The 26,951-nt window shown below is 37.7% G+C and overlaps 2 protein-coding genes across 2 annotated transcripts; one reads left to right on the top strand and one right to left on the bottom strand.

Annotated features, from left to right (window-relative positions):
- Positions 1-15,319: 15,319 nt before the first annotated feature.
- LOC128638388 (mitochondrial import inner membrane translocase subunit Tim8 A) lies at positions 15,320-16,959 on the bottom strand. Its single transcript, XM_053690323.1, has 2 exons — positions 16,771-16,959; positions 15,320-15,787 (listed from the first exon to the last, which is right to left on the bottom strand). The coding sequence occupies exons 1-2, from the start codon at positions 16,885-16,887 to the stop codon at positions 15,620-15,622; spliced, it is 285 nt and encodes a 94-aa protein (XP_053546298.1). The 5' UTR covers positions 16,888-16,959; the 3' UTR covers positions 15,320-15,619.
- Positions 16,960-17,169: 210 nt separating this feature from the next.
- On the top strand, positions 17,170-25,272 carry LOC128638387 (succinate dehydrogenase [ubiquinone] cytochrome b small subunit, mitochondrial). Its single transcript, XM_053690322.1, has 4 exons — positions 17,170-17,314; positions 19,517-19,621; positions 22,855-22,999; positions 24,574-25,272. Exons 1-4 carry the CDS (start codon positions 17,269-17,271, stop codon positions 24,737-24,739), a joined length of 462 nt encoding a protein of 153 aa, XP_053546297.1. The 5' UTR covers positions 17,170-17,268; the 3' UTR covers positions 24,740-25,272.
- The last annotated feature ends 1,679 nt before the right edge of the window (positions 25,273-26,951 follow it).

Genomic DNA, 26,951 nt, shown 5'->3' with positions numbered 1-26,951 from the left:
ATAAAAGGTATAGTTGTCCAAAAAAGGATTACCCTGTTCTTAAAGAAGAATATTTTTTATTTTGTAATATGTGCTGGTGCTCAAACACAGGTGGGGGAGGGGGGTATATGTGACTTAACAACCGTGCAGTATATGAATAAACAATTGTTTTGTGAGCAAGAAGAGTATTATATTTCCTTACATTTCTTCCTTAAGTGACTCCTGCTTTGTTATATTTATAATTTTTCATTTTTGGTTTTATAAGAAAATTATTGAAATTTATTCCCATAGGGGACTTTATTGGTTTATTAATCCTAGCCCACATTCGTTGATATTCTAGTACATTGTATTAAAATATATCTTTCCCTCCACCTTTTCAATCCAGGGTCACACTTCGTAATTTATTTATTTTACAGAAAACAATAATAATTGTTTTGTTCATTTAGTCCCCTTGGGTGTACACTATCTAGAAGGTAGATCCACCTGCACTCTGCTCTTAATAGTGCTTGTTCTGTATTCCCCCCTCTTATGCCAAGGGATATTTTTTCTACTCCTTGGCATTTCAACTCTCTCGGATTTGCACGGTGACATGTTAGGAAGTGTGATGCCACTGAAGTTATAGTTTTTCCATCATCCAGATCTTTAGCGGCATTTTTGATGTTTCTTACATGCTCCTGTAATCTGGCTCTGAGTTGTCGGCTGGTCATCCCAACATAGAACTTACGACAGCTGCAGGATAATACATATATTATGTTCTCAGATGTGCAGCTGATGTAATTCTTCAGTTTGTGTGTGCGGCCAAACCGATCTTGAATCATATCTATTTTACGAATATATTTACAAGATGAGCAAGTGCCGCAAGGAAAGCATCCTGTTTGTCTGGCGGTCCGTGTTCTCCCCACTTGGAAGTGGCTGCGGGAAACCATGTCCTTAATATTCTGGGTTCTCCTTATCCTATTTGTATCTTATCTCCTATGATAGGCTTAAGATCTTGGTCTAAAGTGAGAATATGCCAGTGCTTGTTTAGTATGTCATTTATTAATTGTACTTGCGAATTATAGGTCAGGATCAGTCTAGTTTGTTCATCTTTCCTTTTGATCTTTTTGCAGAGTAATTCCGATCGATTTGTTTGGATTGCCCTGTTTTTGGCTTTTTTGATAGTCCTTTTACTGTATCCTCTGTCCTGCAACCGTTTTTCCAGTAGTTTGGCTTGTTCATTGAATAGGTGAGTAATACTACAGTTTCTTCTTATCCTTAAAAATTCACCAACTGGTAATGATTTGGTTGTTCCGGGGGAATGAGAGCTAGTATTGTGTAGTATGCTGTTGGTAGCTGTTTCTTTCTGGTAAAGATTGGTCTGTATGTATCCTTCCTGATCTTTAAATATCTTAAGATCCAGGAAATCAATCACAGTTTGACTCATTGTGTATGTCAATTTTATATTCAGATCATTCTGGTTTAAATCCTGAAGGAAAATTTCTAGTTCTACACAACGAGTCAAGGAATTATATGGGCAGTATACTTCATTGCACAGGCACGCAGAATACCGCACATGCGGACACACACGACCCGACTCCTTACGCTCAGTTTAATAAACTGCATCAGATGGTCCATAATTTTAACAGGTGATTTGGCCTTTAGTTTGCATGCGCACACTGCCGTAAACATGCATGCGCACTAAAGGCCAAATCACCTGTAAAAATTATGGACCATCTGATGCAGTTTATTAAACTGAGCGTGAGGAGTTGGGTCGTGTGTGTCCGCATGTGCGGTATTCTGCGTGCCTGTGCAATGAAGTATACTGCCCATATAAATTCCTTGACCCATTGTGTAGGCTCCAACTGCTGATTTTAGGAGGATGGGCCTCTTGCGCATGTGCATTGAGCACCGCACACCTCCAACAGCAGATGTCCCGTCACCGGAAGTGACGCAGGTCCTGCATTCTTATAAGTCAAGACTAATTTTAGAACAGGGGCAATGGACAAAGGGAAATAATACCAATAATGTTGTGAAAGCTAAAAATTGCTTTCACAACAAGAAGACCCCTTTAAGTGCTCTCAAAATGAGGCACTGATTTTTTTTGGGGGGGGGGGGGTTAACTATATCAAGCCCTCTTCTACTCTCCTGAGCTCCTCAGGGTGCTTCTCAGCCAAATGAGCACGCAAAGCTGCATATCTGCTGGAAGCAAAACAGTCTCCATATGACACCACCTTCAAGCACAAACCACATACTAAGCCACAAAGGCGAAAAATCCTTTGACAACCACTTGCAGTAATGTCAAAAGATGACCCTACCTGCAGTGTATGTGTAGGGGACTGGGAGGGGGAAACCGGTGAAAAATGTGCTGGTGATGTAGCCGACCCAGCTATTACAGCTGAGGCTGGCGTTACAGAGGACTGTAGAGGAGAAGAGGAAGAATGGGGCACAGCTACACTTGTCGTGGCTGTCATTGAGCTTGTTGACGGCACCACTGGTGCCGCAACACTTCCAGGACGGGGTCTTATCCTGGAAGTACGCAACCCCTTCGACTGTCCAGCAACAGTTTTGGATTTCCGAGACCTAGATTTGGAGGTTCCAGAACTAGTTGATGGACTATCCACCACACTCCTGCTGGATGTAGAGCCTGTGGTGTGTGAAACTGGAGGAGGGGGTCCAACCACTGGGGAGCTCGCTCCTTCTCCACTGTCAGCACCAGGAGTTGCACGTCCTTTTTTAGGACATGGCCTCTCTATCTCCTTGTGCACAATGGAGAGGTGATGCGTAAGGGCAGTAGTGCCCAATCTCCCTCCTTTCCCCCTCTTAATGCTCTTCCCACAATGAATACACTGCACCTGCAGTGCTTCATTTACACTGGAGCTGTTAGGGATACAAAAATGTTCCCATACCCACAACCTGAGTCTGGATTTCACAACTCCAGCGTCATGCCTGCGCTGTGATTCAGCAGGCATGGTGAGAGACACTGGTACATCAGAAGAGGGTAAGGTAGTGGCAGATGTAGAAATAGTGGTGTCGTCAGAAGCAACTATTGTACCTGTAACACCTGGAGTTGCTGGGCGGTGGACCCCGGCCTCCACAGGCTCAGCAACACCAGAGTGCTGGGAATTTACACCACACTCAGGTACAACAACTAATTCTGACCCCATTGCGTCTGATGTGTCAGCTGACACATCATGCAAAGAAGCATCAAGTCCCAATCGCACCGAATGGTGGATGACATCCGCCGCAATGGGAGAAGTTCGCATGGAACTTAACTTCTCCCCGGAATCATCAAAATTGGCACTTGATTCTTCCCCACTTAAGTCAATATCAAAGGTTGGAAAACCCTTGACTTGACTTGCTGCAGAATGAGGAATCCCAGTAACATTAGGAGACAACATATCCTGCAGGTCCACATCAGTTAGGAATGAGTGCTCTTCAAATCCTGCAGCCAAAGAAGTACTTGAATCACCAGCGGTATGCGATCCATTTCCATCTTTAACTGAGGATTTAAAAGCAACCTCATCGCTAAAACCCGCAACAACATCAGCAGCAGCTGATGCACTCCTCCTATCTTGCCCATCAGGGGAGATACTACCAACAGGTAAAGACATGTTTTTTTTTTAAGTTAAACTAAGAATAAAAAAAAATACTACTCCTCAAAAGTTTTCTGTTTGTTATACTAAATTTGCTGCTTGCTGTGTTTAAAAAAGACAACAAAATAAAACAAATAGCACAGAAACAAAGAGAAATTTTACCTAGATAGACAAATAAATTAACAAGCAATGCGACAAACCAAACTGTCTCACCCACAGCTCTGAAGTGTCTGATATTAGTTGTTTTTCTCCCAGCAAAAATTTTTGTTCTAGAACACAGCCAAAAAGATAAATTTTTTGATACATTTCGAAAATTCGATTTAAATCGAATTTTTCGAATGTCATAATCGAAATAATGTTATTCAATTTGATTTAAATATGTATAAAAATCGAATACATATTTTCGAATTTCGAATGTGTATATTATATCTTTTATTTTCAATCGAAATCTAAAATGACATTCGAAATCGAAAGTGCAATTCGAAAACGGAAATACGCATTCGAAAAAGGAAGTTGAAGTCGAAATCGAATATGCACTTTCGAAATGGAATATGCACATTCGAAATTTAATATACACATTCGAAATCGAATGTCACATTCGAAATCGAATGTCACATTCGAAATCGAATGTCACATTCGAAATCGAATGTCACATTCGGAAGCTGGAAAAAAATTCAAAAATAGAATATTCTATAAAATTCTTTCTTACTGACATTCGAATTTATAATTCGAATTTCGATAATATTCGTTCTATTTTCGAAATTCGAAATTTTACACATTCGCCCATCCCTATTAGTTAGTAACAGGCATAGAAAATATTTACTTACAGTAGCCCTTTAAGTAGCAAAAAAAAGATAATCAAAATATTCATCTCTGTGTCTTCAATAAAATGTAGACTATTCCGTCACAAAGCTAGGATAATCAGAATTTGAACTTTTTAAAAAAAAAAAAAACTTTAGAATTTGGAGTCCTTGTAGGGTAGGTTCACACATGAGAGCCTGCTTCCCAAACTGTAAGAAGCAGTTATCAGATCTCTCCACCACTTCTGAGTTAGTAGAGAGAAATAACCCTGACCCCGAAGATGGGTGATTGACAGGCCCTTCTCTTGTGTGATTGGTCACGCGAAGGGGGTGGCATTACACACTTGATTGTGTAAGGATACATACTGGCAGCGGACATACAGGGTCCGCTGCCCATTTTCCGTGAAGCCGCGCAGACAAATTCTCAAGTCGAGAAACCTTGTCCCCACGGCAGTTAATACATTTGGCCCAAAGGGTCCATTTTATAATGTGATCCTTACTTAAATAAACCCAGTAGACATCAACAGACAAGACATTTCAGCTAACTCCTCTCTTCAAGCAAAAAAGCATAGCAATGTATCTGTAATATTCTTACAGCCATGCTGGGATGTAGCTAGTATCCTTTCTTTTGTCTTTCTCTTTATCTTACTTAAAACTACCAGGCACAGTTATAAACAGCAGCTTCATCTCCTATTGTACAATACCGGCCAGACCCCTTCCCCCTTCCTCTTTATCTGCTATAGGATGCAACTTTCATAACTGTCACCAGGAACACAATAAGGTCTTCTGCTGTGTCTTGTACTACATAATTCCATGCCCTTTATCGTTTTACTTTGTCATGCTATTGCACTTTCATGCATTATCCTGAGGAATGCTGAACTCTAAACTTGTGAGATAGATTTTCTTTCCAATGAGGACTCTCATGTCCAACTTAGTCTTAGGGTGCATGTGTTAATATACTTTTTGAAGTCCCATATGAATTCTGTAGAAAAGTTAGACAATGGGTAGATATACTAAGGGTTGAGTGGACGTGATTCGCTGTAGCGAATCATGTCCGCTCGACCTCGCTAAATGCCAACAGCACACACTGTTGGCATTTATCATTGCACAAGCATTTCTGGTCCGCCACCCAACCTGCTTCTTAACTTAGGTTTCAGGCCAGCCTGAAACGATGGTGGTAGGAAGCAACATCCGCTTCTTAATAAATCTACCCCATAGTGTAAACTAATAATATTTTCAGGGATGTTTTTTCAGGGATGGTTTTATTATTTTTTATATAGCACCACACAAAGGTGCAACGTATAAAGGGCAACTAAAGTAAAAAAAATAAAGTTTCAAGTTTAAAGAACGTTCCAGTATATATTGGGCTTGATTTATCAAGACTGCAGGTTCTCAGAATTTATCAAGCAGCGGTCATCATGCTGCTTCCCTATCCTCTTCTCCACCTCTGAGGGAGAGAATTTCAAACGCCCCCCAGTCTCGTCTGACAGGGGAGATTGACAGCTCTTGCCCATGTGTGATTGGCTGTGTGCAGGCCGGGGAGGGGGTTGCACGCAAGCGCAAAATAGTGCTTGCGTGCAATGTTGAATTTCGCCAGTGGATTGCTGCATGTAGAGGCGAGCTGGGGTGGATAGGGGCGAATATGTTTGCCTGTGTCTGCCGATGCTTTATGAATCTAGCCCATTATGTGAACATGCACATTATTTTTATATGACACTTTGAGGCTCCAGCGCCTACTGAGCATGTGCACGAGTGCACAGTATATACATTTTGTGATTGGCTGATGGCTGTCACATGATACAGGAGGAGGGGAGAATTGATTAAATTTGAAATGTGCCAGAAAATGTTCTACTGCTCATTTCAGATTCAAAGTAAGTGCTATTGTATTGTCTTTGTATTATGAATTTGTCAGTTATTAAAAACTTCTGTATTTAGAGGTCCTTTAGGGTTTAATGTAAGAATTATGCAGACACACAGGGCTCTATTCCAATTTGTTAGAAGTTCTCCGACCCATTAGAATGCACTTTTCCCACCAATTGTATCAGCGGTTAACCTCTTGAGACACAATTTTTGCCAGTGTAGCGCATCATGTCTTGGCTTTATGCACATGAAACATTCACAAAAACAATATTTATTCATAGTGGCAATGTGTGATTAGACAGCATAGCAATGTAATCACACATAGACACAAAATGACAGGAAACGGTTAATTGCATACATTAATGATCTTGCCACGAGATTAAAAAAAACTGCAGCACACAAGTAATCAGCAATAATGAATCAATGACTCGTTCTGTTTTCCTTTCATATCAGGTCATGATAATGTGATGGAGGAAGAATACAGCAAGATTCATAAAGATCTACTATATTAGTCTATTTTGCTACAACCCCCATCTACACATATCAATTCATTTGCATATTGTTACCCTTTTTCAAAAGAAATGCAACTAATAACCTTCTTGAACGATCATAATTGGGTAACTCTATTAAACAGATACGGCATAGGAGGTCTGATTGGCTGGTGTGTAAGAGAGAGTAATATGAGGAAAACTATATAGTTCAGGAACATCTGACTATTTGGGAGTGAGAACTTACATATATTGGGTACAAAATAAATAAGGCCTATTTGTTAAAGGGACAGTCTAGTGTAAAAATAGTAATGCTCTGTTTTGTTAGATAATTTTATTTTACGAGTTTAACTCCTTTAAAAAGATTAAACACACAGTCCAAGTTGCACCCCTAAAACCCCATATTTTGCTCTAGACTAGTATACAGCCAGCGATTTATTTAACAGTATCATTCTCTATTAAAGGGACAGTAAACACCAGAATGTTTGTCGTTTAAAAAGATAGATAATCCCTTTGTTACTCATTCCCCAATTTTGCATAACCAACACAGTTATAATAATATACTTTTTAACTCTGTGATTACCTTGTATCTATGGCTCTGCAAAAACTGCCCCCTTATTTCAGTTCTTTTGACAGACTTGCATTTTTAGCCAATCAGTGCTTGCTTCTAGGAGCTTCACGTGCCTGAGATCAATGTTATCTATATGAAACACATGAACTAACGTCCTCTAGTGGTGAAAAACTGTCAAAATGCTTTCAGATTAGAGGCAGCCTTCAAGCTCTAAGAAATTAGCATATGAACCTCCTAGATTTAGCTTTCAACTAAAAATACCAAGAGAACACAGCAAAATTGACAATAAAAGTAAATTGGAAAGTTGTTTAAAATTACATGCCCTATTTAAATCATGAAAGTATTTTTTTTACTTGACTGTCCATTTAAAATAGACCATTTAATGTTTACAGTAGAATATCCCTCTATTATACAGGCTGTGCAACAAGCATATTTGTCTCTTATTCTATATCAGAAAGTTAATAAGAATTCCTTTTATTCATATTTTTTTAGTGTCAACATCCATAACATCTGCTTTTTTAAACTCTGAAGAAGACTTTGAGACTTCTAAGAAATCTTCATCCATCTCAAGTTCTATAATGGGGAGTGATCCGCAGAATAAACCATGCTCACAGGCTACTGAAGCACAAATATCCCGACAATCTTTCACAAACCTCAGAGCTGAAGAACAAGGACGATCCAACGAAACTACACTTATAACATCTTTCACTGAACCTGCAAAGTTTGATTCAAAAATAGATGAGTTAATTGCTCAGCAAAAGGACACCAATGAAATTCTCCAAAATATGCGCAGTGAAATTCACGGACTTGTGAATGAGCAGAGAAAAATGTGTCGCTTTTTGAAGAGAAACTTTGTAGTGCAACAAAAATCCATAATGTCTACTCAGAAGATGGCAAGAGACCACCAAAATATTTTAGATCTTTCATTAAAAAAATCTTCAAAATAAAATAGATGAGTTGAACAACACGGCATTTGAAAAAAGCTTACAGGGTTTACTGTCCAGTGATGAGTCAGATGGAGAAATAGCATCTATTCCTCAAAAAAAGGAAAACGGGTATCAGAAGAAAAAAAGGAGAGCAGAAGGCAGCCCATCTTCTATCCTGCCAAAAAAACAAGCAAAAAAATAATAGCACTGCTTATGCACTTTTCAATTATTTCTTTTAAAGTGACTGTTTTAAAATTACTTTGGATATTCAATATACACCTCTGCCTACATCTACTAAATGAGTCACATAACATTAGTGGCATAGACTTAATTAGGAACCATTGTGCCAAGGTGCAAAACTGGAGACTGACCTGCTGTCTGCCCCATGTATGCCAAGCTCCATGCACTTCTACACACACATATTTAAAGCTCAAAATCCTGCGACTGACGTATTCTAAATGTTTCTTTTGGCACCTAAAAAACATAATGAAAATTGTGTTCCTCCCTTGCTGTTCTTAAATATAAAATGTTTTTTATAGATTTACAAGAGTTGGCAAAAAGTCCTAATTTTGTCATAAAAAAAACCTTTTAGAGACTCTTAAAATATTTTTAAAGTTATCTTGCCTTTAGCATGGCGAACATGTGGGTGAGCCAACAATTCAAATCCAGCTTCAGCAATAGTAGCCATGGCAACAAAGGACTTATGCACAGGCGCATTGTGTTGGTGGAAAAGAATGTTCTGACTCATCTTACTTTGTCCCTTCTCCTGAAATGCTTTGCTAGTTTTCCAGTAAAGTTGGCACTGTAGTCACCTTATAGTTTCTCCTTGCTGTAGGAAGTAAATCATCAAAATTCTCTTTGCATCCCAAAACATATTATTTGAATGCAAAATATACAGGGGGGGGGGGGGGGGGCTTCCATTGCTTGAACGTTTTTTTTTTTTTTTTTGCAGAATCAAAGTGCTGTATTTACAACTCATCCCTAGTGACAAATCTCCTACAAACGTCATCAGGATTCCTTTGAATACTTATTAGAAATGTTCTGGTCTGCAGTAAATATTTAGGTGCCCTGACAATTTTCTCATGTTCAAAACATTTCCGTTGACTGTATTGCATATTGTCAATCTATGGTCAACTGTTATCATGTCATGAACTTACTCAGTGGCTTCTTCAGTGGCAGCTGTTCCTGAGCCACCAGAGGGAGAGGCATCTTCACAGCTTAAACTCCCTACTGCTGTAATCATCAGAATGCATAGATTGGGAAACATTGGCAGATATCACTATTGGATTAGACATATAACCTGGTTTCACAAGTTAGTAACATGGTACATTCAGGTTTTGGAGCCCCAGAGGCCTTTATCCATATTATATGAACCTATATTTGTATCCAAGTGGGAAACTTGGAGATAAAGCACCATTAGCATTGGAACTGCTTGTAGTTTATGCCTAGGGAAGTAATCCGACCAAAGAAGCAACTTTATATCGGATAGCACTTTATGAGTCCCTAGGGGGCGATTTATTAAATGGAGGGCGGACATGATTCACTGTAGCGAATCATGTCCGTCTGACATCACTAAATGCCAACAGCATACGCTGCCGGCATTTATCATTGCACAATAATTTCTGGTGAGATGCTTGTGCAATGCCGCCCCCTGCACATTCGCAGCCAATCGGCCACTAGCAGGGGGTGTCAATCATTCCAATCGTATCTGATCAGGATGATTCAAGTCTAAGGAGCAGCCGTCTTACGACCGCTGCTTCTTAACTTAAGTTTCCTGCGAGCTGGAAACTACGGGGGTAGATTGCAGCATCTGTTGCTTGGTAAATCAACCCCCTAGACTTGTACTGTGTTTGCCTTGTTGAACGAACCAGAGTTTTATAGCTGTCACCCCTAGACAGCTCTACATACTTAGTAATTACATGGCTCTCTGACTTTCCAACTCTCAAGACCAGTGTTATCGCTGACTATCATTAGCTCTATAGATTTCTCACCGCAGGTTCTGATTGACTGTATTAAACAGTAGTGACTTAAACATAACCAGCTATTTCAACTGCAAAGATAAACCTAACGTATACATTCCCAACACATTTTCCAGTAGTGTCCCTTTTATGAAAATACAGTAACTGTAAATCATTCCAAAGAAACTAACACAAGTCATCACTGTTCTTATTATTGTTGCTCGTCCACCAGTCAATATAAGAAGATCTCACTGTGTATAAAGGTCAAGCCGGACACTTTTTACAAGGCACAGACTTTATACGCTTCGTTCTCACCATCAGTGGTGTTATATGCAATCACAAGCTTGGCCATGAAATAAAATCACTACAGCCAGGACCAAAAGACAACAAACCACGTTATGTGGAACAAACACTAAAACAAACACTTAAATGGCCATTATACACCACATTTTTCTTTCTTGTTTTGTAGATGATCCATTTATATAGCCCATCTGGGAGTGTTTTTGTAACAATGTATAGTTTTGTTTATTTTTTTAATAACATTGTGCAGATTTTCAGACTCCTAACCAAGTCCCACAGTATCAGAAGTAGACGCGCTTTTCCAGTCTACTGCTGGCTTCTGTTTGTATAATCTGTCTTTTCATATGCAGGGAATGGAGGGGGTGTCTGCAATTTAGCCACTTTCCCTGGGTGTTACTGCTTATCTAATCAACAGTGCTAAACTTGGAGCTTCTAAGAAAGTTTTATATTGAATTTTTAGATCAGTATCTGTGCATATTATTCTTTATAGTAGTGTCTATTACATGCAGGTAAATAAAAATTGGTGTATACTGTCCCTTTAATGACTTGCGAATTTTCTCTATAAATTTACCATTTTGTTTTTGCAAACTAAGCTAGATTTACAGTAGAAAAATCCCAGCAATCCAACAGGAAATAAATGTGAGTTGTTATTGTTCTCATTGAGACTATGGAACACTTAAAAGGACACTGAACCCAATTTGTTTTTTTTCTTTCGTGATTCAGATAGAGCATGCAATTTTAAGCAACTTTCTAATTTACTCCTATTATCAAATTTTCTTCATTCTCTTGGTATCTTTATTTGAAATGCAAGAATGTAAGTTTAGATGCCAGCCCATTTTTGGGGAACAACCCAGGTTGTTCTTGCTGATTGGTGGATAAATTCACCCACCAATAATCAAGCGCTGTCCAGCGTTCTGAACCAAAAAATAGCTTAGATGCCTTCTTTTTCAAATACAGATAGCAAGAGAACAAAGAGAAATTGATAATAGGAGTAAACTAGAAAGTTGCTTAAAATTGCATAGTCTATCTGAATCATGAAAGAAAAAAATTGGGTTCAGTGTGCCTTTAACTAGATATGTCTCTTGGTGAGCAAAGAGCTGTGCCTAGTAGGATAGCAAACACCCAGTGTAAACACATTTGGATGCAAGGGATTCTAAAATACAATAAAATACACACAATACATTAACACAACAATGTATTGAGGCAGCTGAGATATTGTTGTGGAGTACCAGGTCACATACACTCCAGAATACAATTTAAAGTATTAACCCTAACTTACAAAGCACTCAGTCTAACTCCCAACTACATTTCCTCTCTCATCTCCAAATATTCCCCATCCCGTCCTCTTCGATCAACCTCTGACCTACATCTCTCTCCTCCTGTTATCTCTACATTCCACTCCCGTCTCTAAGACTTCTCACGTGCTGCTCCTGTCCTCTGGAACTCTCTACCCCGCTCCATAATACTGTCTCCAACCGTGTATAGCTTCAGACGCTCCGTGAAAACCCACCTATTCTTTTGATCCTAACCAAAATAATTCTTGAACTGCCTGACTCACTGCTGCAACAACAATCCTTGTGACAAGTTACCCCAAACCTTATGCACCCTCAACCTGTAGACCAGAGCTTTCCAAACTTTTCATGTCGGTGACACACTTTTTAGACCTACATCATTTTGCGACACAGTAATTCAGTTGTACTGGCAAACAGGAGGTAAACTAACTTGTTTTAAGAGATACGGACACATACATAAATTAAATAATAACTAAATGTATTTACAAGTAACAGTATGTGCAAGAATTAAAAAACAGTTCAGTAACACCAATAGCTACTTACTATTTTAATGGGATGTATGAGGTTGATGGGATGAACAGTTTCAGAATATTTGGTGGAATATTAGATAAAGACACTCGCATTTCATCATCAAGCATTTTTAAGCTTCCACTTCCTATCCATATATCAAGAACAGCAGCAGCAATGCACTACTGGGAGCTAGCTGCATACAAAAACACTGACTTCAGCTCAGCATTTAAGGTACCGCCCCTCAGTACTCTGCAAGTCCGACTGACTACTGCCCATGCTGCAAACACCCTGCTGTCCCACTCACTGACTACAGTCACGAGCCAATTGAGAAGACTACACGTGCAGTCAGGAGCCAATGTGCCGCCAATGGGAATAGTTTCAGTTCCCACTGAGCTGCGCCAATAGGTTAAGATGAAGGTATCAATCACGTGTCAACCATGTGATATGCATAGCCAGAAGACGGAAAGTCGGAAACAAACAAAAAAATGAAATTAAAAATAATTTGTGCTGAAGCAGGGACACACCTACACATTGCCGCTCACACAGTTTGGAAAGCACTGCTGTAGACTGTGAGCTCTCCGGAGCAGGGCCTTCTTCCTCCTGTACTAGATTTGTTTAGTTTGTTATGTTTTGTATTTTATCACAAATCCTTGTCATTGTATACCCCTATCATTGTACCCAGCACTACAGAATTTTGTGACGCTATACAAATAAATGATAATAATAAGAAGGGTAATCTATTAAGGACATACATGATAATAGTAAACGTAGTAACTATTATGGAGCGTGCTTAGTCTGAAACGGCCATGTTCACATTTGTAAAATAAAAAACTGTTGCTTTGGCATATTTGAATATAGACACTAGATGATATATTATGTGCACGTATATCTCTGACACACAAGCTCTGGCTTTTTGCATTTATCTATGAATGTGCATAACTTTTAACAGCATTTAGTGTCGTTTTTGCTACCAGCCTTGTGTGGCCTTTGATTTGTAATACTAGTATATGTAATTTCCAAACATATTTCTGAATAAATTGATTTGTAATAAAGTGTAAAATAGTGCTGAATTCTCTTTCCTCAGAGGGGCACAACAAAACAATAATAAAATACTTTGTCTTTGAGCAGGGTTGGTGAACCATCCATCACCATATCGCTTGTTATCATATACTGCAATTGTACTGGCTTATAAACAAATAATCTAATGCAGTGTTTCTCAACTCCAGTCCTCCGGGCCCTTACCAGGCCAGATTTTCATTATATCTTAACTAGAGCACAGGTGAAATAATCATCTGAAGGGTAAGAGCAGGTTAGTAACCATGGTTACTGATCAGCTTATTATTTCACCAGTGATCTGGTTAAGATATAATGAATATCTGGCATCTTAAGGATCCTGAGGACTGGAGTTGAGAAACACTGATCTAATGGATCTGTACTATTTATCAGCAGTTTAACTTTGTTTATTTAAGAAATTAAGAGAAAAAAAAAATATTTATTTAATGACCCTGACTGGCTCAAAATCATTTTTTAGATTACTGCCAATTTAGGATCACATATTCTAAACAAATTGCCACCTGTGTTAGAGCATTTCATTACTGCACATCTATTGTGTGTAACTATATCAGATGCTGTATTTGGTTCTTATATTGTATACAGCAGTGTTTAAATTCTGTGTTTGTGGGGGAGAGGGGTCTAATGGGACATATTCTGCACTATAGAAGATGGAAACTCATACAGGTTGTCCTTTTTTTTTTTAAGCCAATCAGTAGACATAACCTGGTGCACATATTTGATTGGCAGCCGTCACACTTGGCTAAGAGCCACACACAAAGAATACTGCACAGCCCCTGATCCCTCAAGTAACAAGAAAACAGCACATCTCAATCTCAAACGAAACTAAATTGTCATTTAAGTGCTGTTGACTACACATGTACTCCCTTTCCCTTGTTTCAAAATAAGCAATGTGATGCAGGGGGAGGGGACCACAAAAGGCTACAAAGAGTTGACAGATTAATAATTACAAGTATTGTATTTTAAACCTTATCTGCATGGTTTTAAAGGGACATTATACACTATATTTTTTCTTTGCATAAATGTTTTGTAGATGATCCATTTATATAGCCCATCTGGGAGTGTTTTTATAAAAATGTAGTTTTGCTTATTTATTTTTTTATAACATTACGCTGATTTTCAGACTCCTAACCAAGCCCCAGTGTCAGATGTATACGCGCATTTACAGACTCATCAACAGAGCTAAACTGGCAGCTTCTAAGTAAGTTTTTAAAAGGTTTTATACTGGATTTTTAGATCAGTATCTGTGCATATTCTTCTTTGTAGTAGTGTCAATTACATTCAATTATAAGAAAATTGGTGTATACTGTCCATTTAAGTATACTTATATACATTACATTTACTATATGATAACATTAATGGAATGTCATTTTAGCCTCTCATTGTTTCTTACACAAAATTAACATCTAAAAAAAAAATACTAATAAATTGCTGTTTTGTACAGTTCTGTGTATCTCAGGTAAGAGATTGTTGTGTGTTTATATGGGGGAAACTGATAGATGCTAGTGAGTAAACTGTGTGTATATACTAATGCTTTTGTGTCTGAGTGTGCACGGGGGGGCGGGGGGGTTTGCGGGTACCACTATTTTATATTTTCCTCTGGGATCAAATCCAAGATTTATAAGGAACTTATCAGTGATGACAGGACCTTTACCTAACATATTGAAAGCCCAAACTGCAGTCCCTAATATAAAAAACAAACAAACTCTAGTATCAAATTTTTTTTCCCTACAGCTATTTTTATTCTGTTCCATATTTTCATTAAAAAAACCCTATTACTGTCGGCTATTCAGCCCACTGTGTATTACACAGATAAAACTAAAAACCTCAGGCTTGTCTGCTGTTTTCCATATGTTCCTGCTATGTATCGTTACTGAAAGAATGTTTGATATTGCAGAATATACATTTTGGATAGAATTACTTTATAGTTTCCAGATCTTGGCTCAGATACTGCTTTTGTTCTACTGGATCACATATTGACCAATGGCAAGCTAGAATTCCGATCAATTTATTCTACATTCATAACACTGAACTTCTCACATATTCATGATGAGAATCAACGTGTTATTTAGACAGCAAATACATTAAAATGTAAATTTATGGATGTTGACTTGTCCAACTAAAACTGATAGTTTGTATTGAAGATCTACAAAACAAAATGTCATAACAGAAGTGGTCTGCTGGAGATTATCCACGCATTTGAAGAGATGATCTGTTGTGGAGCGCCGGGTAGCAAATACACTTCATATTGATTAATACCAATAATAAGAAATCTGTGATCTGGGACTGAATTCAATGTGCTCCTTTCTGTACCATCTGCGCAAAGCGGTTGGTAATAGACAGGGTTGTATCAATGAATCTATCTACACAGCTAACAAGGCAGCTTTCAGTTCTGGAGTCCAATTTTGTGCCAGGTCTGTCTATGCACTTGTCCCAGCAAACATCCATAAAGTTGTGCACCTGTAAAAAACAAACATACATGTAGCTAAATAAAAAGATTAAATAAGTAACTATATGAATTATGAGATTCGGGACTTTCTGAAATGCTGCAATTTTAAGCAACTTTCTAATTTACTCCTGTTATCAATTTTTTTTTTCTTTTGCTATCTTTATTTAAAAAGCAGGAATATAAAGCTTAGGAGCCGGACAATTTTTGGTTTAGAACCTGGGTTACACTTGCTTATTGGTGGCTAAATGTAGCCACCAATAAGCAAGCACTATCCAGGGTTCTGAACCTAAAATGGGCCAGCTCCTAAGCTTTACATTCCTGCTATGTAAATAAAGATAGCAAGAGAATAACGAAAATTTGATAATAGAAGTAAATTAGAAAGTTGCTTAAAATTGCATGCTCGTCTATCTGAATCATGAAAGAGATAAAATTGGGTTTAGTATCCCTTTAAGGTCTTTTTCTGTATGTTTAATTAGGCATGTGCATTTGTGATTCGTTCCTACAAACAAATATAGTCGCAAGTAGCTGCATTTGGAACTTTTCATAGCCAGATTTATTTTTTTAAAGTGAAATTCACAAAGATGTTTTATTTTATAACTGCTGTGAAGAAGAGACATTGCTACCTCTGCAGACACAAATATCACAGTTTTCAGAACTGCAAAACCAAGAATTTGTGATAATATTTTGTAGATAGAAAAAATGCCCAAATCTGGCAGAGCACGACATTGTGAGTAGTGGAAATTAATTTACCAATATATCTACACATTGCAGCCAGGAATGCACAGCCTCATGCTACACAATGTCAAACTGATTCTTATTTCAGGATGAATAACCTTAGACCTATAATGTATTTAGATATGTTTTAAGAAAATGTTTTTTGATATGAAACGTCTATTTAAATTAAAGGTGCCCAACACATTTGTGTTTATTATAAAATGATGTAACTGTACTCGGGTCACCTATAGAGAATACACAGAATCCTCACATCCCTCACCTGAGCCGTAAACTGCGCCTTCTGCTGCTCTACCGCGATCATCCTCTGCAACTCAGCAGCCTCTGCCGGGCTCGGGTCAACCCCAGACAGGTCAATATCAGACCCAAAGTCAGCCATGACCTTCCCGAGTGTCTGACAACCAAAAGCGCACAGTGATGGATACCAGGAACCACGCTTTGGTTGGCTGAGCACTTCCTGTTCAGGAACGAGGCTTGGAACACACACCTACGCTCCTATTGGCTGAGCCGCGTGTCAAGCCTCCTCTCAATATGCAATGCTAAGTAACACAACTGCAGGATGTTAGTAATGATACAGTGGGTGTTTAGTAGCTAAAATATAATAATAACCATATGAATAATAAATACAATATAACAACCATATATACATCAAAGTGTTTGTTGTCTCAGTTAATAAAGTTATTGTCTTTTAAACTGCTCACTGGCCTTTAGTGACGTCTGTTCACTTCCGGGTTACAGTGTGACCTTGATTGGTGACAACATGGCTTCTATGGTGAGACTGAGCTCCCTGTGCAGAGGAGGACGAGGTTAGTGCGGGCAGACCTCAGTTATAGGGGCTGTGGGTATTTGTATCTTTATCTGACTGTTCTGTTTCAGTAATTAAATCGTATTTGTCTTAAACATACATTATAATGTGTTATTACATCTGAGGGGATTGGTCACTGATTATGAGGGTCTTATACTCTCAAGAGTTAATACCCAACAAACATTTTATTTTAAATACCAGTTTAAAGGGACAGTCTAGTCCAAAAAAAAGGTAATCACAGAGGTAAAAAGTGTATTAATATAACAGTGTTAGTTAGGCAAAACTAGGGAATGGGTAATAAAGGGATTATCTATCTTTTTAAACAATAACAATTCTGGTGTAGACTGTCCCTTTAAATCACATTGATTTTTTTATTGTTTAAAAAAATAGATAACACATTTTACTACCCATTTCCCAGCTTTGCACAACCAACATAGTTATATTAATATACTTTTATAGCCTCTAAATCTCTGCTTTTTTTCCTAAACCCCTGCAGGCTGCCTCTTATCCCAGTGCGTTTTGATAGTTTTTCACAGCTAGAGTGTTTTGGTTTTCGTGTGCCATATAGATAACGTGCTCACTCCCATGGAGTTATTTATGAGCCAGTACTGATTGGTGAAATTGCTAGTCTGTCAAAAGATCTGAGGTAAGGGGGCAGTCTGCAGAGGCTTAGATACAAGGGAATCACAGAGGTAAAACATAAATTAATACAACTGTGTTGGTTGTGCAAAACTGAGTAATGAATAACTAAGGGATATCTATCTTTTTAAACTATTACAATTTTCTAGTAGACTGTCCCTTTAAGAATCTTTTTATTTCACTTTTTCTAGTACAATCTTTTTTTTTTCATTATCACTTCATCATTTATTATATATAGTTCAGTAAACTTAAAGGGACATGAAACCCAACATTTTTCTTTCATGATTCAGATAGAGAATACAATTTTAAACAACTTTCTAATTTACTTCTATTATCTAATTTGTTTCATTCTCTTGGTATCATTTGTTGAAGTAGAAACAATGCACTAATGGTTTCTAACTGAACTCATGGGTGAGCCAATCACAATCAATATATATATGCAGCTACCAATCAACAGCTAGAACCTAGGTTCTCTGCTGCTCATGAGCTTTCCTAGATAAAGCTTTCAGCAAAGGATAACAAGAGAAGGGAGCAAATTAAATAATAGAAGTAAATTGGAAAGTTGTTTAAAATTGTATTCTCTATCTGAATCATGAACGAACAATTTTGGGTTTCATGTCCCTTTAACGGGACATAAAACTCAAACGTTTTATTTCATGATTCAGGCAGCATATATAGTTTTAATCAACTTTCTAATTTACTTCTATTATAAAATGTTCTTCATTCTCTTGGTATCTTTTGTTGAAAAGCAGGGACGTTAGCTAAGGAGCATGCACGTGTCTTCAGCACTATATGGCAGGAGTTTTGCAAGAATGTTGTACATTAGAAAAAGCACTAGATGGCAGCACTATTTCCTGTCATGTGGTGCTCCAGACATCTAGCTAGGTAACTCTTCAACACGGAATACCATGGGAATGAACAAAGCAAATTTGATAATAAATGTAAATTAGAAACTTTTTTTATTTTTATAAATGGTATGCTCTGTCTGAATCACAAAGAAAACATTTTGGGTTTCATGTTCCTTTAAAGCAGGAAGGGGGAACCTTGGCACTATTGATGTTTTAGAACTGCATTACCCATGATGCTTAGGCACTCTGAAGGCCAGTTAAGCATCATGGGAAATTTAGTTCTGAAACATCTGGTGGGGGGGCAAGGTTCCCCATCCCTGCTTTAAAAGGACAGCAAAGTCAAAATGAAACAGTCATGATTCAGATAGAGCTGCAGCTTTAAACAACTTACCAGTTTACTTCTGTTCTATCATTTGCTGTGTTTTTTTGGTATCCTTTGTTGAAAATCATACCTAGGTATGCCCAGGAGCAACAGCACACTACTGGGAGCTAGCTGCTGATTGTTGGCTGCACATGTATACCTCTTGTCATTGGCTCACCATATGTGTTCAGCTAGCTCCTACTGACAGCTTTATATAGTGTGAGAGTGCAGTACGTTTAGTTGAACAACAGTTGGGCGTTCTGTGATTAGACTGCAAGCCTGTGATGCGTTTATTGCCATAAGATTGTTTTTGCCACTTTGTTACATTTAAAAAAAAAAAAAATCTCTCTTACAGTATTTGCCTTCAACAAATCCTTCCTAATTAGACCTACGGCTGCTTTGCCTCAAGAACACCATGCACTTCAAGGTTCCCCAGTTCAGTTTTCCCCAATTCGACATGGTATGTATACAGCATTACAAGGAAATACTAATTGTATTAAAAATATCAAGAACCACAAAGATTGTGCCACATTATGTTCTGGCTTTATGTTAAAGGGATAGTGAACCCAAATGTTTTCTTTCATGATACAGATAGATCATGCAATTTTAAGCAATATTCTAATTTACTCCAATTATCAATGTTCTCTTGGTATCTTTATTTAAAAAAAGCAGGAATGTAAGCTTTACGAGTAGGCCCATTTTTTTTCAGCACTCTGGATAGCGCTTGCTGGTTGGTATCTGCATTTAGAAACCAATCAGCAAGCGCTACCCAGGTACTGAACCAAAGATGGGCCGACTCGTAAGCTTACATTCCTGCTTTTTCAAATAAAGATACCAAGAGAACGAAGAAAAATTGATAATAGGAGTAAATTAGAAAGTTGCTTAAAGGGACACTGAACTCAATTTTTTTTCTTTCGTGATTCAGATAGAGCATGCAATTTTAAGAAACTTTCTAATTTACACCTATTATCAATTTTTCTTCATTCTCTTGGTATGTTTAGTTGAAAAGCAAGATTGTACGTTTAGATGCCGGCCCATTTTTTGTGAACAACCTGGGTTGCCCTTGCTGATTGGACAGCACCAATAAATAAGTGCTGTCCAGGGTCCTGAATCAAAAATTGGCTGGCTCCTTACCTTAGATGCCTTCTTTTTCAAATAAAGATAGCAAGAGAAAGAAGAAAATTTGATAATAGTAAATTAGAAAGTTGTTTAAAATTGCCTGCTCTATCTGAATCATGAAAGAATAAAATTGTGTTTTTTGGTTTATTTAAGAGGTGCAGCAGCAATCCGGCCTGAGGGATGGCTGCGCTTTCACTCAGATCTCCACTGCTATCTTAATTCAGGGTTTGACCACAGCTCTGCTCCACCTCCTTCACTAATTTAAAAGCTCACAACGCAAATAAACATTTTTGTTTTGCTGCTCTCAGTGTCTTTGAGCACACTATCAGCGCTACTAAAAACGTTATGTGCAGTTTGTGCTTTAAAGGGAGATGAAACACTAAATACGTTATAAGCATTGAGGTTATTCCGCGCCTCCCTCTAGTCATGGGTGCCGACATGTTAAAATCTTTTAGTGATGCAGTGCAGTAACTCTCCTTCACATACCTGCAGTGTCTCAGAGGTACCAATATGAATGCACCATGATTAACAGGAGGTTCATGAGATGTATTTAGTGTATAATGTGCAGTAACTCTCCTTCACATTACCTGCAGTGTATCCTAGGTACCAATATGGCAGCACCATGATTAGCAGGAGGTCCTTGAGATGTATTTAGTGTATAATGTGCAGTAACTCTCCTTCACATTACCTGCAGTGTATCCTAGGTACCAATATGGCAGCACCATGATTAGCAGGAGGTTCATGAGATGTATTTAGTGTATAATGTGCAGTAACTCTCCTTCACATTACCTGCAGTGTATCCTAGGTACCAATATGGCAGCACCATGATTAGCAGGAGGTCCTTGAGATGTATTTAGTGTATAATGTGCAGTAACTCTCCTTCACATTACCAGCAGTGTAACGTAGGTACCAATATGGTAGCACCATGATTAGTGGAAGGTGCATGTGTGTGTGTGTGTGTGTATACATACAGTTGTATGCTTAAGTTTAGGCACCCCTGACAATTTCCATGATTTTCATTTATAAATAATTTGGTGTTTGGATCAGCAATTTCATTTTGATCTGTCAAATAGCTGAAGGACACAGTAATATTTCAGTAGTGAAATGAGGTTTATTGGATTAACAGAAAATGTGCAATATGCATCAAAACGAAATTAGACAGGTGCATACATTTGGGAACCCTTGTCATGTTGTTGATTTGCATACCTGTAACTACCTAGCACTGATTAATTGGCACACAATTGGTTTGGTGAGCCCATTAAGCCTTGAACTTCATAGACAGGGGCTTCCAATCATGAGAAAAGGTATTTAAGGTGGCCAATTGCAAGTTGTTGTTCTCTTTGACTCTCCTCTAAAGAGTGGCAACATGGGGGCCTCAAAACAACTCTCAAATGACCTGAAAACAAAGATTATTCAACATTATGGTTTACGGGAAGGCTACAAAAAGCTAGTGAGGAAATGGAAGACCACAGGCACAGTTCTTGTTAAGGCCAGAAGTGGCAGGCCAAGTAAAATATTGGAAAAGACAAGGATGGTGAGTACAGTGCCTGTACTGGGAATCTTGTTAAAGTTGAGGCTCGCATGGATTCCACTCAATATCAGCAGATACTTGAGAATAATGTGGAGAAAACAGTCACAAAGTTGAAGTTATGCCGGGGCTAGATATTTCAACAAGACAACGACCCAAAACACTGCTCAAAATCTACTTTGGCATTTATGCAGAGGTACAAGTGCAATGTTCTGGAATGGCCATCCCAGTCCCCAGACCTGAATATCATTGAAAATCCGTGGGGTGATTTGAAGCGGGCTGTCCATGCTCGGCAACCATCAAACCTAACTGAACTGGAGATGTTTTGCAAGGAGTAATGGTCTGAAATACCTTCATCCAGACACTCATTACAGGCTATAGGAAGCGTCTAGAGGCGGTTATTTCTGCCAAAGGCTCTACTAAATATTGATGCAATATTTCTGTTGGGGTGCCCATATTTATGCACCTGTCTATTTTCATTTCGATGCATATTGCAGATTTTCTGTTAATCCAATAAACCCAACTTCACTACTGAAATATTACTTTGTCCTTCAATTATTTGATAGATCAAAATGCAATTGCTGATCCAAACACACAATTATTTATAAATGAAAATCATGGAAATTGTCAGGGGTGCCTATACTTTTGCTTACAACTATGTATATGTGTATATGTATGTATATATATATATGTATGTATATATATATATATATATATATATATGTATATATATATATATATATATATATATATATATATATATATATATATATATATATGTATAAAATCTCCATTCCCCCATCATATTATTCTTACTTTTTTTAAATCTGTTTGCTCCCTCATATGTTTATTATCACAGTACAGAGATCTTGGCACATGTCGGACAAGCGGCCCTAGAGATGCATTATATTTCAGCTTGTAGAAGTTCTGGCCCCTGGTCTAATAATATTTAGTAATAAACCGGCACTACCAGGACTGGAGCATTGGAAGTTTAATGCTGATTAAACCTGTTGTTGTGTCACGCCCTTCTGTGTCTCTTCTTCTAGCGGGATCTAAAGCTGCCTCTATTCACTGGACCAGCGAGCGAGTTCTGAGTGTGGCACTGCTGGGTCTCCTGCCAGCTGCTTATCTGTACCCTGGGCCTGCCATAGACTACTCTTTAGCGGCAGCTCTCACTCTTCATGGCCACTGGTAAGGAAAGGGTAAAGTCACAGATATAATAGCTGCAACCTTGTACCCTTGATGCCTGTAAGTGGTACTCAATGTCTTTCCCTTTCATTATTCTGGTGTATTCACAATTGCCCCTTATTGTTTTTGCATAATGAAATTCACGTGTTCCAGCTGGGGGTACTTAGGGCAAAAAGTTATGCCTGTAGGGGTACTTGCTCCAAAAATGGAAGCTCTGATAGAATAACCTAAAAACTTAGGACATTTGAAACTCCTGGACATAATATTTAAAAATGAGCTATAAGTAAATACGATAACATTATTTTGCATAAGATAACGTGAATCTAGTGGAAAGTGCCTGTCTGTGTACAGCTGATACCTAGCTATGTGTTGTTTACTGGCTGATTATAGGCAGCTCACACAGAAAAAAGTTGGTTTATTCAGCACAGCATATACAACAATAATGGAAAGTAATACCTTTTTAAATTATTCTTTTAGATGAAATGTTGTTTGAGCACAATGCCCCTTGTAGTCTTTGAAATCAGTTTAATATTAACGGAACTTATGTTAATATCTGTATATATAGCCCTAAGAGTAACCTAAAGTTCTCTGACCATTTTTTTCTTCTGCGTTTATATTAGAAAACACAAGCAATTATTTGGTTAAAGTGATTGTAAAATTTAATGAATAAGTGCCCGGTATCTAAAAATAATCTTAAACATGGGCACTTTCATTGATTCATTAAACTTAAAGGGACACTGAAACCAATTTTTTTCTTTCGTGATTCAGATAGAGCATGCAATTTTAAGCAACTTTCTAATTTACTCCTATTATCAAATTTTCTTTGTTCTCTTGCTATCTTTATTTGATAAAGAAGGCATCTAAGCTAAGGAGCCAGACCATTTTTGGTTCAGACCCTGGACAGCACTTGTTTATTGGTGGGTGCATTTATCCACCAATCAACAAGAACAATCCAGGTTGTTCACCAAAAATGGGCCGGCATCTAAACTTACATTCTTGCTTTTCAAATAAAGATACCAAGAGAATGAAGACAATTTGATAATAGTAAATTAGAAAGTTGCTTAAAATTGCGGCTCTATCTGAATCACAAATGAAAAAATTTGGGTACAGTGTCTCTTTAACAATGAACCTTTTTTTAAATACTTACCTTTTGCTTTATGGTAAACAGACCGGCGATCCTCTGCCCGTATCTCGTACTGTAGTTACCAGATTGATGACGAATCCGGCTTCTTCCAATTTGGCATCCAGCTCATGGGGTATTCAACGATTGGAGGTAGCCAGATTTGTCATAGATATGCTAACTTCAGCAGGAGATGCGGGCAGAGAATCGCCGGTCTGTTTTCCATAAAGCAAAGGTAAATATTTTAAAAAAGAAGCTTCATTGTAAAGTTTAAATGAATGAAAGTGCCCCTGTTTTTAAGATTATTTTTAGATACCGGGCACTTATTTATTAAACTTTACAATCACTTTAACCCTTCATTGCTTGTAGCACACAGCAGCTATTTAATCAATCTGCCCCTTTACTATTTTCTGTTTTATAGCAACCACTAATGTAATCTCTTCTGTTTCCTATCTAGGGGCATTGGACAGGTACTTACCGACTATGTTCATGGAGATACAAAGGTTAAGTTAGCAAATGCAGGCCTTTATGCGCTCTCTGCTGTGACCTTTGCAGGCCTTTGCTATTTCAACCACCATGACGTGGGCATCTGCAAGGCGGTGGCTATGCTGTGGAGTCTGTGACCATCAGTACCTAAATATATATCAACGTGTGTGCTTTAGACTCACCTCTAAGAGGCAAACACAATGGACTCAAATGTTGATCATTCACTATAAAGGTTGCAAGGGGTAGGAGGGAACTTCTGAGTTGTGTATAGCACATCACAGAGTGTCCTCTAATTACGAGGAGGAAACTGATGGAAAACCATATTTTGTTGTGTCCCTGAGAATAAAATGAATGTATTGCTTTCTAACACAACAAATTTATTCCAAACATTGGAAATGTCTTCCTATCCAGCATGAAAGACCGTTTTCTGGCAGTCACTGGCTTGGCTTGATTTCCTTAATGCCTTTTAAATACCATAAAGTTAATAATTTATGGAAATAGAAAATTTCAAATCTTTATTTTTCTGTTTTGTCGCAGTGCTAGCAAAAGAAATACATTGTAGCGCTTATCACTCATAAAAATTTTGTTTAATAATCTCACAAAATATGTTTGATGGTGTTAGAAGGATCAACTCAGTCAGAAAAAACGTGAAATAAAGAAAGTCAAGTCATTTTGTCTTATTTTTTTAGTATATGATAAAGAGTCATTTAACTGAAATAAACACCATGCATATGACAGAGTTAGTTATGCACTTCATGCACAATACGTTTATACACAGTTGTGGGTAGGGTTGCACCAATACCATTTTTTTATGACTGAGTACAAGTACCGATACTTGTTTTCAAATACTCGCCGATACCAATTACCGATACTTTTTTTTTAACTAAGTTTACCAAGCACAATACAGACTAATTTAAGATTCCTTCTTTATAATTAAAAAGGACTGTAATTCAAAAGACATTATGAAATAATAAAAAAGTTCACTGAACATGTTTATAAATAAAAAATATTAAAATAAAATATTACATTTAAAGGGGTGATGCAATTGGGTTGTAGGGCTGTTATATAACATCAATCTGACATTTGTATGGAGGTTCGACTCTTAAGTTGAACAGTCTTTAACTTTCTACACTACTGCATGGGGCAGAAAGATATTTTTGGGCCATTTTAGCCAGAGCTGGAAATCTGTTTATTAACTGCCCAGTACTTCAGGGGTTTGTCTGAACGAGGTACAGTGATCTCTCCTACAATAATATAAATAACAGCAATTTGTAATGGCAGAACAGTAGTAAACAATTTTTAGTTTCGTCTCCACTCCAGTTTAAAATGAAATGGGAACATGCAGTTTGAAAAAACACCACACAATGGCGTATGGGTAGGAAGTGAAGGTATCGGTGCATTTGCACGAGTACAAGTACTCATGCAAATACTTGGTATTGGTACCGATACTAGTATCTGTATCGGTGCATCCCTAGTTGTGGAGTAGGACCCTCACTTGCTGATGACGGCTCCCTTATCTCTGTTGGTGAACAAAGATACTCAAACAGTATCAAAACATAAACATAGCTTCATTCAGGGCATCAGTTTTCTAAAAAAAAAAAATAATTTTTAGGTACAGCAGTGAAAAAAATATTTGTTAAAGGGACATAAATCCTAAAAAGTTTCTTTTGTGATTCAGACAGAGAATACAATTTTAAAACCCTTTCCAATTTCCTTCTATTATAAAATTTGCTTTGTCCTTATATTGTTCTTTGTGGAAGCAATACCTAGGTAGGTATATGGAGCACTAAATAGCAGGAAATAGTGCTGCCCTTTAGTGCTCTTGCAAATGGATAACATTCTTGCAAAACTGCTGCCCTATAGTGCTCTAGACATGCACTATAATCTCTGCTTTTCAACAAAAGTTGAGAACGAAGTAAATTTGATAATAAAAGTAAATTAGAAAGTTGTTTAAAATTGCATGCTCTATCTGAATCATGAAAGAAAAATTAATTTCATGTCCCTTTAAATATATTTAACACCACCACTTTGTTAGCAACCATCCTGTCTATCATCGATCTATAAATAATATTTAAATGAAGAGCAAAAGTCATTACAAGGGCAGATGGGTCCTCAGTGCTTTAAAGGTAGTGAGATTTAGCAGCAACACTTATAAAAGTTTCATAGAAAGATAGGAAGCAGGCAGCTATTGAGTCTGCCCTTCTGTTCTGAAGTGCAAAGTTAATTGTCAGGACAGCTGTGTGTGTATCTCAGGTATTCGTGCCTTGCCTTACTGTACTTGTCCTTCTATCTCTACTAGATGTTTATGTTCTGTTGTTGCTGTTTTTGTAGCAAGTACTTTCAGATTTA

The sequence above is a fragment of the Bombina bombina genome, chromosome 8 (assembly GCF_027579735.1).
Source record: "Bombina bombina isolate aBomBom1 chromosome 8, aBomBom1.pri, whole genome shotgun sequence".
Lineage (NCBI taxonomy): Eukaryota > Metazoa > Chordata > Amphibia > Anura > Bombinatoridae > Bombina > Bombina bombina.
Note: the sequence above shows the minus strand (reverse complement) of the source record. Positions and strands in the feature narration are given on the sequence as shown.